This window comes from Hipposideros armiger, unplaced genomic scaffold, assembly GCF_001890085.2.
Source record: "Hipposideros armiger isolate ML-2016 unplaced genomic scaffold, ASM189008v1 scaffold_303, whole genome shotgun sequence".
NCBI lineage: Eukaryota > Metazoa > Chordata > Mammalia > Chiroptera > Hipposideridae > Hipposideros > Hipposideros armiger.
Window position 1 is genome coordinate 325,874 of NW_017731653.1, and position 13,837 is coordinate 339,710.

The 13,837-nt window shown below is 50.1% G+C and overlaps 2 protein-coding genes across 2 annotated transcripts in view; both read right to left on the bottom strand.

The window, feature by feature from the left end:
* Positions 1 to 13,837, bottom strand: part of LOC109391837 (keratin, type II cytoskeletal 5-like) — a 334,229-nt gene that overhangs the window by 313,294 nt on the left and 7,098 nt on the right. The gene's annotated exons all lie outside the window — the stretch shown is intronic.
* KRT8 (keratin 8) overlaps positions 13,409 to 13,837 on the bottom strand; it is a 4,469-nt gene continuing 4,040 nt past the window's right edge. Inside the window, exon 6 of the mRNA XM_019659754.1 lies at positions 13,409 to 13,834. Within this exon, the coding sequence (XP_019515299.1) occupies positions 13,626 to 13,834 (209 nt within the window). The 3' untranslated portion in view covers positions 13,409 to 13,625. The remainder of the gene's footprint in view (positions 13,835 to 13,837) is intronic.

Sequence of the window (13,837 nt, forward strand, 5' to 3'; positions counted from 1 at the left end):
ACATGATATACAAAAGCCACACAGGCCTTTCTAACAAGGGTATACACACAGCAGTTATGTGGGCACACAGATTTCCCACAAACACATCCGTGCAAGACCCTCACAGAAACATGCCCGGTGCCAGTCACACACACACAAAACCACCTTGGGCCTCACACAGGCCCACGTATATATGCACACAACAAAAGAGGAATACAAATGCATATGCAAATTAAACGAACATACAATAATGGGAGTAAGTGTACACAGACACACTTCCCCCATCCCAAAGAAATCCTCCCCAGCAAAGACCACTGCCCCTCAACCTTTCCTCTTGGCAAAACAAGGCCCAGGCTTGCCCTATCAGCTCTATCCCCTCCCTGGCCCAGGACAGGCCCTGCCTTGCCTGCCCTGGCCTGCTTGGGTGGTGCCCTGCCTGCTCTCAGCTGCCAGCTGCCAGCTCAGCAAAGGGCACAGTGCCCTGTGCTGCTGGCTGCCGCTCACGCACATTGCCGGCCCCACCCACTCCTCCTAGGCTGCCACCTCAGCATCTGGGACCCAGCCTGGGCTCCACCTAGCCCATTTCTGCAGGCAGTGGGCAGGGTGCCTGATCCCCAGAGCTGGGGTCCAGCAGGAGGGGCCTTCTGGCAAGACCCTAGGAGCAAGGGAGAGCCCATCCAGAGCCTTCCACCACCATCCCCTGGTCTCTTCTTCTTCTTCAGATTGACCCCCCACCTCACCACTGTTGGGTCCCCACAGTAACAGGTAACTTCTTGACTGCAGTGAGCAAACACACTCAGAGCTACTATTCCATCCGCATTGTCTCTTAACCCACAGACATCTGTCCATGCACATGGGCTTTCAAACACACACACACACACACACACACACACACACACACACACACACACCAGGACCAGCACTCCTTCTCACAGTCCCAAAACATGCAGCACTGCACACATGACCACTCAGGCATCCACTCCCAGCACATCACACCCAGTGTCTAAGCACCACCAATCACACAAACCCCCATCACACACACATGGTTTCCTGCAGTCGCCACAAAATAGACACAGCTGAAAACAATGCCACTGTGCAATGTCTACTCACACAGACTCGCACAGCATCACTAGGCATTTATAACTGTCCCAAACGGCCATGCCAGAGTGAGTTCTAAGGGGCCGGCCAGTCTCTGCAACCTCCTTGTGTTTCCAGTTCCAGGACATTGGTGTGGGCTTCATTTTGTGCCTGCTCTGTCCCTCTTCTGGAGCTATGATAAGCTTGGTGGGGCAGAGGGCTGGCAGATGTCATCTCAGAGGCCATGTCCTCTCCTAGATCTGCCCCCTGGCATGGGAAAGAAAAGCAAAATTGACCAATGGCTGATGTGAGCACAGGACTGTAGGCACCCCATGGCACCTGAGGTGGACTGGGGAAGAGGATTAGGCCCTGGGCCTACTGCCCAAGGAGGGGGACTTGAAAGGACCTGGTAGCCTGGGTGCTGGAGGAGGACAGACAATAACAAAATGGTGACAGAGGGGGTGGCCAGTTAGTTCAGTTGGTTAGAGCGCAGTGCTCATAACACCAACATTGCCGGTTTGATCCCAATATGGGCCACTGAGTTTTGCCCTCCACAACTAGATTGTAGACAACTACTTGACTTGGAGCAGATGGGTCCTGGAAAAACACACTGTTCCCCAATATGTTCCCCAATTTTAAAAAAATGGTGACAGGGCCGGCCAAGTGGCACGTTGGTTAGGAGCTGGCTTGGGATGCCAGAGGACCCCGGTTCAGATCCCACATATGAGGGCCAGTGACACTGCCCTCTCCAGCTAAGATGCTGAACAACAGCTCAACCTGGAGCTGGGCTGCTGTGAGTCGCCTGCGACAGCGTAGGCTGCAGTGAAGCTACAATGGGCTGCCATAAGCTACCATGTGTGGCCGGCAGCCAGTGGGAGCTGCCAAGAGCTGCCAAGAGCCGCCATGAGCGGCTGTCCAGAGGCGGTCAACCAATCTGCCTCACCTGGGAAGAGCGCAATGATAATACCAACATGGGCCAGTGAAGTGCCGTCCTCCACAACTAGACTGAAGAACAAAATGACAGCAACTTGTCTGGTCCCCTTCCCCCGATTCCCCAGCGCTGTTCCCCTCCCCCAATTCCCCAATAAAATCTTTTTTTTTTAAATGGTGACAAAGGCATCAAGGCTAGGTCCTGTGGTTAAAAAGCAGTAGAGTCCTAGGGGAGACCTAGACCTTGGGAGGAGACAGACAGAGGTCTGAATGCCCCCAGACTCTCTCCTCCCCATGCCCTTATCTCCCTCCCTCTCTCAGCTTGAGAGCCAAGCAACAGGCATTTAAAAGTACCCACTATGGGCTTCAGGGACTGGACCTGCTTCTTCTTGACCTGGGTGCTGGTGGCATGATGTGTTCCATTTGTGAAAATTTGTCAGGCTGTACACTTATGAGTACTTCTCTGTATGTGTGTTATACTTCAAGGAAATTTTGGGGGTTTTTTTAAGATTTTATTAGGGAATCGGGGAAGGGGAACAGACAAGTTGCTGTCCTTTTGTTCTTCAGTCTAGTTGTGGAGGACGTCGCTTCATTGGCCCAAGTTGGTATTATCACTGCGCTCTTCCTGGGTGAGGCAGATGGGTCGCTGGCCACTGGATGGCTGCTCACAGCGGCTCCTGGCAGCTCACGCCAGCTGCCAGCTGCCGGCCGCTCACGGTAGCTTATGGCAGACCACTAAAGCTTCACAGCAGCCCACACAGTCGCCGGTGACTCACAGCAGCCCAGCTCCAGGTCGAGCTGTTGTTCACCATCTTAGCTATAGAGGACGCAGCGTCACTGGCCCCCATGTGGGATCTGAACCAGGGTCCTGCTGCTCAGAGCTGGCGTCCCAAGCCAACTCCTAACCAACACACCACTTGGTCAGCCCAAGGAAAGTATTTTTTATAAAGTAAATCCCCCAGTGCGTACAGAGCTCTGTGTCTTTGCAGGTTCATATGAATAGTCTCTATGTGCCTGTCTGTGCCTGTGTACATACAACCACTCATGTGGATTATTCTTCGTCTCTGCTGCCTGAGGCCCTCTGTGTGTGTGCTTATCACACGTACATGTGCACATATATACACAAACATGCACACACATGCACACACAAGCCTGGCTCCCCACCTGTCTTCCCTCTGTGATGGTGAGGCTGCAGCTGAGGGGGTGGAGGGAGATGTAGTCAGGCCTTGCTTTCATTTAAACAACAGAAATTTACGATCACTAGTTCTGTGCCAGGCACAGGGATACAGGAAGCATCTCAGGCAGACCGCCTCACCAAGCTCACGGTCTGCTGGGAGACTACAGCACAGTGAAAAGGCCCTAATGAGGGAAGACAGGGGAGGGCGGAGCCCAGCCCAGCCCCCCGCCCCCACCCAGGTGGAGGTGTAGGGGAGGACTTCCAGGTGGGCCACACAGGAGAGGCACATTGCAGGCAGGGGGAAAGCACACACAAAGACTCAGAGGTGTGAGGGTATGTGGCTTCCCCCAGGAACCAACAAGGAGTTAAGCTGTTAGCATGGAAGCAAGGAGGTGCAGGGGGACAGTCCGGGTTGTAGCTGCAGAGGCCATCTTCAGTCAGGTTAGACAGGGCCTTGAGTGCCAAGCTCAGCGTATCTCCAAGGAAGGGATTTGGGCCGCGTGTGACATGATCTGAATCAACCCAAAAGAGTGCTATGGAGGCAGGAGCACTGACTGAGAACAAGGACACCCAGGTTCCCACCCTGGCACTACCCAAATGCTTACTGGCTTCCCTCTCTGAGCCTCCAAAACAACAGGTTACCTGGCCTCTGTGCTGCTGACCCACAGTGCCAGCTGTGTCCCCTCCTCCAGAGCCAGGAAACTTCTTTCCTGTGCCTGCTGTGCACATCCTCCTGGGTCCTGCCCGCCCCTCCCCAGCTTCACCTGCCAGCCCTTTGTCAGCATTACCTTATCACTCTGGCCTCAGTGGGCTCAGCTGATGGAGCCTGGAGCCTGCCACCTGTGGAAAAGGCAGGAGCCAGCAACCAATACCTGACAATGTGGTGCCCTCTAGTGGAATGCCTGCAGCCTCTCACCTGGAACTCAAACCTCCTGTGCAATATAGCAGAGGACACGCACCAGCAGGAACAGGGCTGCCTCACCCCACTCCTCAGTGTCCTCAGCCCCCAGCTCCCAGCCACCACAACTGTGACTCCTGGATTGCTAGGTGTGTAGGGCATTGGTGGATGGGGACTAAAATCCATCCCAAGCTCCACTCACCTAGCCACACTCTGGCCCAAGAATGTATCCCCCCAGAAGGATGGGAGCTTCTTCTGGTTTGCACAAAAGCACCCGGTGGGCTTGTAGTGGCCTGCAAACCAGTGGCCTCCCAGGTCTGGCTCCTGGAAAAGGATGCCGGAAGCGGGCCAGCTCTACTCTAAGGAGCAGGTAGAGCTGCTCCTTCCCTGCTCCTCTGCTGCTCCCCAGTGGACACTTGCTGTACCTCCTGTTTGCTCGAATCCTACCTCTTTCCCTGGGACTATCGCCCAGCCTTTGTGCCCATTCTTCAGAGGTCCTAACAGGCTGAACAGCAGGCCACAGGGAAAGATGAAACTCCAGGGCTTCCTGTGTCCCTTGGGTCTCCACCACTGCACTTCCCCCTAATACCAATACTGGACTCCAAAGATCTAGCTAATGGAGGCAAGAGCTGGTGTTGGAAGTTTTGCAGCCCCTTTTATCCGCTTCCCCTCAGTCCCTCCTGTACTGGTGTGAGCTCCTATGCTGCGGGAACCAAGTCAAGCCTTGTCTCTCTGACCTCAATCTCCCTACGTGAACCAGAGCCCAAAGATATGTTTTCCGTGGCTTCTGTGGTCTTGGCCAGGTCAGTGTTTTTTTCTAAACATTTGAACTAGCTGCCTACATTTAAAAATCAGAAGATTTTATGTAGAAATCCAGATTTCCAATTTCTGTTGCAAGATTGAAAGTTCTGGACACTCTGGGACCATGTTCCCGCATGTCTACAGCAAAGAGGCTGACCCGGGCCTGGCCCCAGCATTTGGGGAGTGGGGAAAGGGTGCAAAAGGAGGCCCACAACCCCCCGCCCCTGCTCTTCTGACCCAGCTCCCGCCCACCCCTTGTCCCACACTTGGAGGGGCCTCACACACCAGCCCAACAACTCTCCAAGGGTGTCTATACCAGCCCAGTGGAAATATATAATGTGAGTTACAAATGCAAGCCATATATGGAGTTTTTCATTTTCTAGTAGCCACATTCATAAAGTAAAAAGAAGTGGAATTAGCTGTAACAGTATATTTATTTAACCCAATATATCCAAAATACTATTTCAACATGGAATCAATTTTGAAAATTAATATTTTATATTCATTTTTTTTCTCATACTGTCTTCAAGAGCAGATGTATTTTTCATATTTACAGTACATCTCAGTTCAGACTAGCTACATGTCAACTCCTCAGCAGCCACATGCTGTTGAGAGACAGGACAGCTCTAAATACTCCCTCACCCCCCAAGTCAGCCATCCTTCAGCCACGGTCAGAACTACTGTGTGCAGGAGGCGGAGCCCTGGGGAGAAGCCCAAGCAGCTCATGAAAGTGAGCTCAGGGCCATCTGGACAGGGACAGGGAAACGCGGGCTCTGTCTGGGTGTGCACAGTCCTTCGGCCCCTCAGACTCCTTACCAGGATGCCTCCATGGTTCAGTCAGAAGGTCACAGAGCAGGGCCAGCTAACACGAGAACCCCATGGAAGGGTGCCTTTGGCCCAGGTATTGTAAGTCATTCTAGTTTGCCACAGTCCCCGCCATTCCCTTTTACTGTCCCAAAAATGAAGCTGAGTGTCAGATGCCAGGTCTATACTTAGGCCAACTTATGATAGAGATAAAAAGAAAATTAAACCATCCTTCTGTCCATCTTTCAATCTTTAATGGGAGAAGAAAAGACTAGCAAGTTTCAAAAAAGACAGTGGAAAGTATAATTCAGTGGACAGAAAGAATATTCCCACATTTTTCATGTGCACACAGTGTGGTCTATCCAGACACACTTCCTCCCTTACCTTAGCTGGCTGGCCCCTATGGTCATTTGAATTTTAACCTCCTACCCCCCCAAAAAAAATCCCCCAGTTGCCTATATTCTCATTGTTCCAATAAGCCCCAAAGGTAGACTAGCAGATGAAAGGAAAGGTAACATTAGGAGGAAACACCCAGAAGCGAGAACCAGGATACAGTGGAAAAGGCAGTTAGCTGGGCACTCCCTACAATGCCCTCCAGGGGGCGCTTGAAGCCTAGGTAAAGTGATCCATATACTTCAGATGATGACGTTGTACTGCCCTCTTTCCCTCCCCCTCAGCGTGCCCACCAGCGTGGTCCACTCCTTGGTCCTTTCTTCTAATCCCACATGTTTCCCCTAACTAAAGGGTCTGGGCAGGTAAAATAATCTGGGAAAAGCTCCAGGTTTAGAGCCTTTTGTTCTGATCCAAGCTCTGTCACCAAATAGCCAGGCAACGCCTGAGCAAATGACTTCCCTTTCCAGGGCTTCACCCCTCACCTATAACATGAGAACTGAACCTTCCTCACAGAGAACATGTAAGAATCAAACTAGGGCAAACCTTCGTAAGCATTTGGAAAACTGTGAAGCCCAGTGCAGAAGGAAGAAAAAACAACAGAGGTGGAGAGGAGAGGCAGGGAGCAGGCAGCTGCCTCCGGGCCCCTCGGCCTTCTTTTCAGCCCCTTGATGCTTCTTAAGGCTCCCTGGCCTTTGGGGAGTGAGTGTGGTGCGCTGGGGTGAGTGAGAGACACTGAAGGGGAGACGAAGACAAATTTATCTTGAAAGGACTCTTGAGGGCAAGAACAAGTGTCTGCATTCATAGTTCACAGAACACATTAGCATATGTTACTGTGGTTTATCCTCACAACCACCCTGGGATGGTGTTAATTGTCCCCATGGCACTGGTAGCAAACTGAAGGTCAGAGGGACGGCAGCATGCCCAAGGTCACAGACCCTGTGAGTGGCAGAGCCAGTGTCCATCCGGGCCTTCTGACCCTCCCCCAGCACCCTTCCCACTTTAGTCACGTGTCCCTGTCAGGAAATGGCAGATTCATCTTCCTAAAGCACTGCCCCCATCTATTCATTTCTTTGCCCTCCACCAAAAAAAATCTGCAGTGACACTACTGATTCTGAGATCAAGTACAAATTCCTCAGCTTGGCATTCTGGGCCTCCATGACTCACGAAAATGTCCGGAAGATAAAATGGCAGGGCTAGAAGATATCTTAGCAACCAAGGAGTCCAGTCCTTCTTTATTCAAAAAGAGGGAACTGAGGCCCAGAGAGGGGAGGGATTTCCCAAACACCAGAGCAAATCAAGGACACATGCAGGGCAGGGTTGGAAGCCAATCTGCTTACCCCAGTCAGCGTTTTCTCATCCTCCAGACTACTCTGGCAGCTGCTCACCTGAGACAGACTGATATGCTCACTGTATCAGGCTTAGCTTCAGCTGGAAGTAACAAAACAAAAATACCAAACTAACAGTAGCTCAGTCCAGATAGAAGCTTATTTTTTTTTCTCTCAATATCCAGACATATAGAAATACAATTGACCCATGAACAACACAGGATTTAGGGGTGCTGAACCTGCCCCTATCCCCCCTGCCCTGCACAGTAAAAAATTCACGTATAAATTTTGACTCCCCAGAAACATAAGTCACCCCTTGGTATCCCAGGGTGATTGATTCCAGGGTCCCCGCAGATACCAAAATTCACAGATGCTCAAGTCCTTTATATAAAATGGCATAGAACAATGCAAACAGTTGGCCTCTGCATCTGTGGACTCCCAACCGTGGGTCAAATATACTATTATTGATCTGAGGTTGGTTGAATCCATGGGTGCAAAGCCTGGGGATATGGAGGGCCAATGTATATTTATTGAAAAAGAAAAAAAAACATGTATAAGTGGACCCATGCAGTTCAAACCTGTATTGTTTAAGGCTCAATGTAATCTGTCCAAGGTTAGTATGGCATTCAATAGTGGCATGGACCCAGGTCCCATCTCTCCTTTGCTCTGCCAAGGGTGGCTTTCGTTCCCCAGGTCACCTCATGGTCCAAGATAGCTGCTGAGCTGCAGCCATTACGTATGCCCTCCTGCCAGCAGAAAGGAGGGGTGAGCAGCTCATGCTCTCTCCCTTTAAGGACACTTCCCTAAAGCCACAGCCTCCTCTTCAGCTCCTGTCCATTTGTCACATGGCCACAGCTAACTGCAAAGATGGCAAAAATAATAATAATGTAGGCAAAAAAAGAACAAAATGTAGTCTTTATTTTCAGGTAGTCATGTGCCCAACTAAAAAGTGGGGCTCTAATTACCGAGGGAAAGGGGGGACCACCAGTCATCAATGCTGTCAACCAAGTCTACCATGTATAGCAACTCCTTACACTGCCACGTGCCAAACATCCAGTCCTCCCCGCTGTTGCTGAAGTGGGGACAAGGCCACTTTGCAGGAAGACCCTTTGAAAGACGAACACAGCAGCTGTTTCCGGACTAGGCCTGAGCAAATTAATCTATCTTCCCCAAAAGGAAAGAGCTTACAAGGATTAAAATGGCAGAAAACAGGACCGGCCGAGTGGCGTGTTGTTGGTTAAGAACTGGCTTGGGGCACCAGCTCTGAGCAGCAGGACCCCAGTTCAGATCCCACATTAGGGCCAGTGACACTGCGCCCTCTACAGCTAAGATGGTGAACAACAGCTTGGCCTGGAGCTGGGTTGCTGTGAGTCACCTGTGATGGCATAGGCTGCAGTGAGGCTGCAGTGGGCTGCCATAAGCTACCGTGAGTGGCTGGCAGCCGGCATAAGCTACAAAGAGCTGCCCTGAGCAACCGTCCAGTGGTCGGTGACCAATCTGCCTCACCCAGGAAGAGCACAATTATAATACCACCATGGCCAGTGAAGCGACGTCCTCCACAACTAGATTGAAGAACAAAAGAACAGTAACTTGTCTGTCCCCCTTCCCAGATTCCCCAATGCTGTTCTCCTCCCCAATTCCCCAATAAAATCTTGTATAAATAAATAAAATGGCAGAAAACAAAAAATAAATAGATGACCATTGATATGGAAATGGTTCATTCATTCTTTTATTTAATTTTTTTTTAATTTTTTAAAATATTTTATTGGGGAATTGGAGAGTAGAACAGTGTTGGGGAATTGGGGAAGGGGAAGATTGTGTTTCTCCAGGACCCATCAGTTCCAAGTGAAGTTGTTGCCCTTCAATCTTAGTTGTGGAGGGCGCAGCTCAGCTCCAAGTCCAGTTGCCACTTTCAATCTAGTTGCCAGGGGACGCAGTCCACCATCCCATGCGGGAGTCAAACCGTCAACCTTGTTGTTAAGAGCACACACTCTCACCAGCTGAGCCATCTGGCCACCCGTTGGTAGCTCAGCGGCAGCTCAGCTTGGACACAGCTCACTGGCCCATGTGGGAATCAAACCGATGGCCCTGTTGCTCAGAGCTCGCACTCTTAACCAACTGCACCACCTGGCCGGCCTATTTAATAATTTTGTATTGACTGCCTGCTATGTGCCCAACGCTCTGCTGGCTACTAAGGAATCAGTGAAGAACCAGGCAGATGTGGTGCAGTCTCTGCCCCCATGGAGCTTACACCCTATCAGGTAAGGCTGACATTAATAAAATACTACTGCAGATAAACAAATGACTGTAATCTATGAAGAGAAAATACAGGCTACTTTGAGAACATGTTACAGAAATAGCCACCCCCTCCCAGCCTGTGGTGTCTGGAAGACTTCGCTGGGGAAGCTGCCTTTGAGCTGCGCTTCGAAGAATGACTAGCAAACTCCTAAGTGTGTATAGAAAAGGTATCATGTTCCAAGCAGAGAGAACAGCATGTGCAGTGGCCCTAGGCAGAAGGAAACATGATGTGAACCAAGCACTGAAAAGCCAGAACCACTGAGTCAGAGAGAGCACAGGAGACAGTGGCCAGGAGGAGGCCTGAGAGGTGGGCGGAGGCTGAGCAGGTCCAGGCCGTGGGCCAAGTCAGGACTTGGCGTTTCCTCCTGGGTTTTAAGTAGGAGAGTAACCAAATCAGATTTGCATTTTCTAAATACGAATATATGAGGGGTCCAAGCAACTCTTCCGAGATGCAAGAAATGGTCTATATTAGGTTCACAGGTGTAAACCTATAGAAATCCATCAAGTACTTTCTGCATTTTATTATTATACCACAGAAAGAAAAGAACAAAAGGGCCTGTGATTGGCCAAGGCTGGCTCCCACCACCCCTGGGGGCCCAGAAGAGAGGTGCTGTAACTGGCAGGTCCACCAGAACCACGGGGTTAGGCCTAAGAAGAAAAGTTCCTGAAAAGAAGGGGGCCATGGGAAGGAGCGGGAGGGTGGGAGCAATGTTCTATTTCCAGACAGCAGAAGGGGTGCTGACTAGACAAAGTAACTAACACGCACCAAGATGGGCAAAGAGGGAGCCCAGTGGCTGGCCCAGGGGCCTCTCAGCCATACTGGTCCCTGTCCCCCCGTCCCCTTCCTCACACTCAGGGTACTGCTCCCAGGAGTACTGCTTCACTCCCACCCCCTTACCCTCTAGTTTATTTGGCCCTCACCCTCAGCCCTCTTTACAATCCCCCTGCTAAGGTGATCATGGACCATTTTCACCCAGATCATCTTGGGCAGGGCAAAACCTTGGAATGACAATATATGAAGGGTGGCCCACAAATGCTTGGAAGACTCATCGTTTTATTCCTGGAGGGGAGAGAGGTGGGAAATAATGCCTGGTTTCGTCTGGAATGGTCAAGCATAAGACTTCTCTACATGTGGATTTTCTAGAAAGCTAAAATTCAGTCCCATAAAAAAGCAAGATTTTTTTTTCAATGTCTGTCAAAAATTTAAATGTACTACATACACTTTGACTCAGCAATTCCAGGAATTATTCAGATATCCTCACCATGTATGATATGACATGTATCCAAGGTTATTATTAACTGCAATATTGTTCTCATAGCAGAAGGTTGAAAAGACCCACCAATTGAGGACTAGTTAAATAAATTGTGACACATCCTTGAGTGGAATATTATGCAGCTGTGAAAAGGGGTGAGGCAGCAACATACATAATGATATGGAAGAAACAGGTGTTGAGTGAATGTCAAAGCAAAAAATAACACCACATATCATATAATACCCTTTGTGAAAGATAAGTATACATGTATACATGTATGTATTTAAGGAATTATATAAACTGTGCTTGAAATGAATTCTAAGAAACAGGTAATATTAGTTTTTCTCTGGTGAGGAAGGAGTCACTTTTGTACTCTAGAATTGTATATAAGGAATATTTATTACCTATTCAAAAACAAAAACAAGGTTTAAACTTTTGAGCTATGTATGACATGCGTATGTATGATAAAAATCTAATATTGTCAAAAAAGCACTGGCCCAAGTGGCAGGACACCATTTCTATCACTTACAATGTAATCTTACTCAAGGTTACACAAAATGGGGATTTTAATATCTGCCTCCCAGGATCATTGGGGGGTTGGAATGTGCTGTAGCACAAGATTTGCCATCAAGTAGGTATTTAAGAAATGGCAGCTTCCATCTTTCCTCAGGGTCCTCATCTAAATGAGAATTGGACATCCAATTCCTATATTTGTTTAAATACTGAAAGGTAAATGCAGGACAGTGTCTCCTGAACACTGAGTGTCCTTGATCACATAATAGATACACAATAACCTGAAAAGGAACGAGAGAAGGAAAGGGAATTCTCCCTGGAGCCCTCCTGCCTTTCCCTGAGCACATTGGAGTGTGGAAACTGTGAGACTATCAGTGGGGCCCTAGGCTGTCCCCAGCATGGTCACTGCCTGGGGGCAGGGCCTGGTAAGACAGGTGACCAGCTTCAGAATCAGGTGGGGAACAATTGAAAATATTGATTTGGGGCCTCGGTGGGCAAGAGGACCCTCTCACTGGGTGCTGCACCCACCCTGGGCTGACACCACCCTCCTGGCTCTGGGGGCCTGATGAGAGGGCGTCACACATGAACAATGGGCAGAAGGTTGGTATTGTTTTATGAAATTTTTCAGGTGTGTGTGTGTGTGTGTGTTTGCAGATTGTGATAAAAATAAATTTCTTGCCGGGAGCTGCCAAAATAGTTAGAGCCACAGCTCTAGATAATGGTGCTGTTCGTTTTATCATCAAAAAGGGAAGTCCGTTATTGTGACACAGTCCAGAACCCTGGCCCTGGCCCTGGGACTGAGTGGGAGGGAGTGGGGGAGGCAGCATGCCTGGCCTCGGTCTGGAAGCAGCTCCACTAAGGTGGGCAGCTGGGGAGGTAGCTGGGATGAGCTCTCAGGCAGGGACCCGGGGCCTGGGAAGTCAAGGGCCCAGGGAAGTCGAGAGCCCGGGAGACCCCACAGCAGGACCAGAACCTGAGTGTCTTACACCAGGCTGTCCCTGCTCCTGTACCCTCTGCATGTGCTTGTTTATTCTCCCTTAGTGATTTGTTAAGTCTGAAAATGCCCCCATCTCAGCTGTGCTAAGTAAGGGCTTGTCCACTTTGTCCTGTGCTAAGGGGCCAGAGTGTATGCCTAGAACTATGTGGTGCTGGCAGTGGAACCAAGTGCCACGGACACACTGCTCCACCCAGCTGTGTCCTAAACCTGTGCCTGCCCTACGCCTTGGAGACTGTGTTTCAACAAAGACAGGCAAACCCCTTTACACACTTACAAAACCCATACACACCCATACACACAGCACGCCCTTGACATGCAAACCGATTGTAGAAAGGGAGTGGTGAGCAGCAATGCCGGGTGGGTGTGACTGAGTGGAGCAATAAGATCCCACATATCAATGCCAAGTCCTACGCTTTCTTGGCTTCTAGGAATTGTGGGTATTAAGAATGGACTCTGGGCCTTTGAAGAAATGGGAAAGCCAGGACTCCTTGGTCCCAGGTGCAAAGGAATAAAAATGGTGAAGAGACATCTCTGGCCACCAAGAAAACACCATGTGCCGGGCTGAGGAGACAGCCCTTGAGAACTGGACAGCCCTGGGTTTGAATTCTGTATCTGTCACTTTCCAGTTAGGCCAATTCCTTGGTCTCTCCAGGTCTGACTTTCCTTATCTGCAAGTAGTCCTGAGGTCATCCTCCTGTGGTTTATGGGAAGGGAAACTAAACTCTCCCCTGATAATACCATCTGAAACCTGCTCTGCCAACTTCCCAGGTTTGCTACACAGATAAAATGAAATGGGATGTGTGAGAGCATACATGACCAAGGGCTCAACCAGCTTTCAGCAAAAAAGTCTCTCTGGGAACAGTCTGGAGGAGGCCAGACTTTCCTCCCAGTGCCCACCCCTCTCCAGGACCTCCCAGCTTCTGATTCCAGGGACCACTCCATGGACTAAGGGCTACACACACAGAAGTAGGGCTGGTATACCCAGCTGAGACTTTATTTTGGAAAAAACACTTGACTTGGCTTTTAGTTGGGGGCATGGGTAAGAGGCGGTCCCCTAGGCAGTAGACACCTCCCCCAAGGGTGGGCTGAGGACTGGGGCACCTCCTGTGCCCAACACTCTCTTGCTCAGCTCCTTTCCCACAAGGTCGGAAGCCAGGAAGGACCCCAGTAGCCTGGCCTTTCACTTGGGCAGGACATCAGATGATTCAGACACCAGTTTGCCATCTCTAGTCTCAATTTTCTTCACAACCACGGTCTTGGAGGAGCTGGTGCTGGAGCGGCTGGAGTAGCCAGAGTCCCTGCCAGAGCTGAAGTTGGACTGGAAGTTTAAGCCGTAGTTGTTGAAGCCAGGGCTTACGACTTTCCCATAGACGGGGCTCATCAGCCCACCTG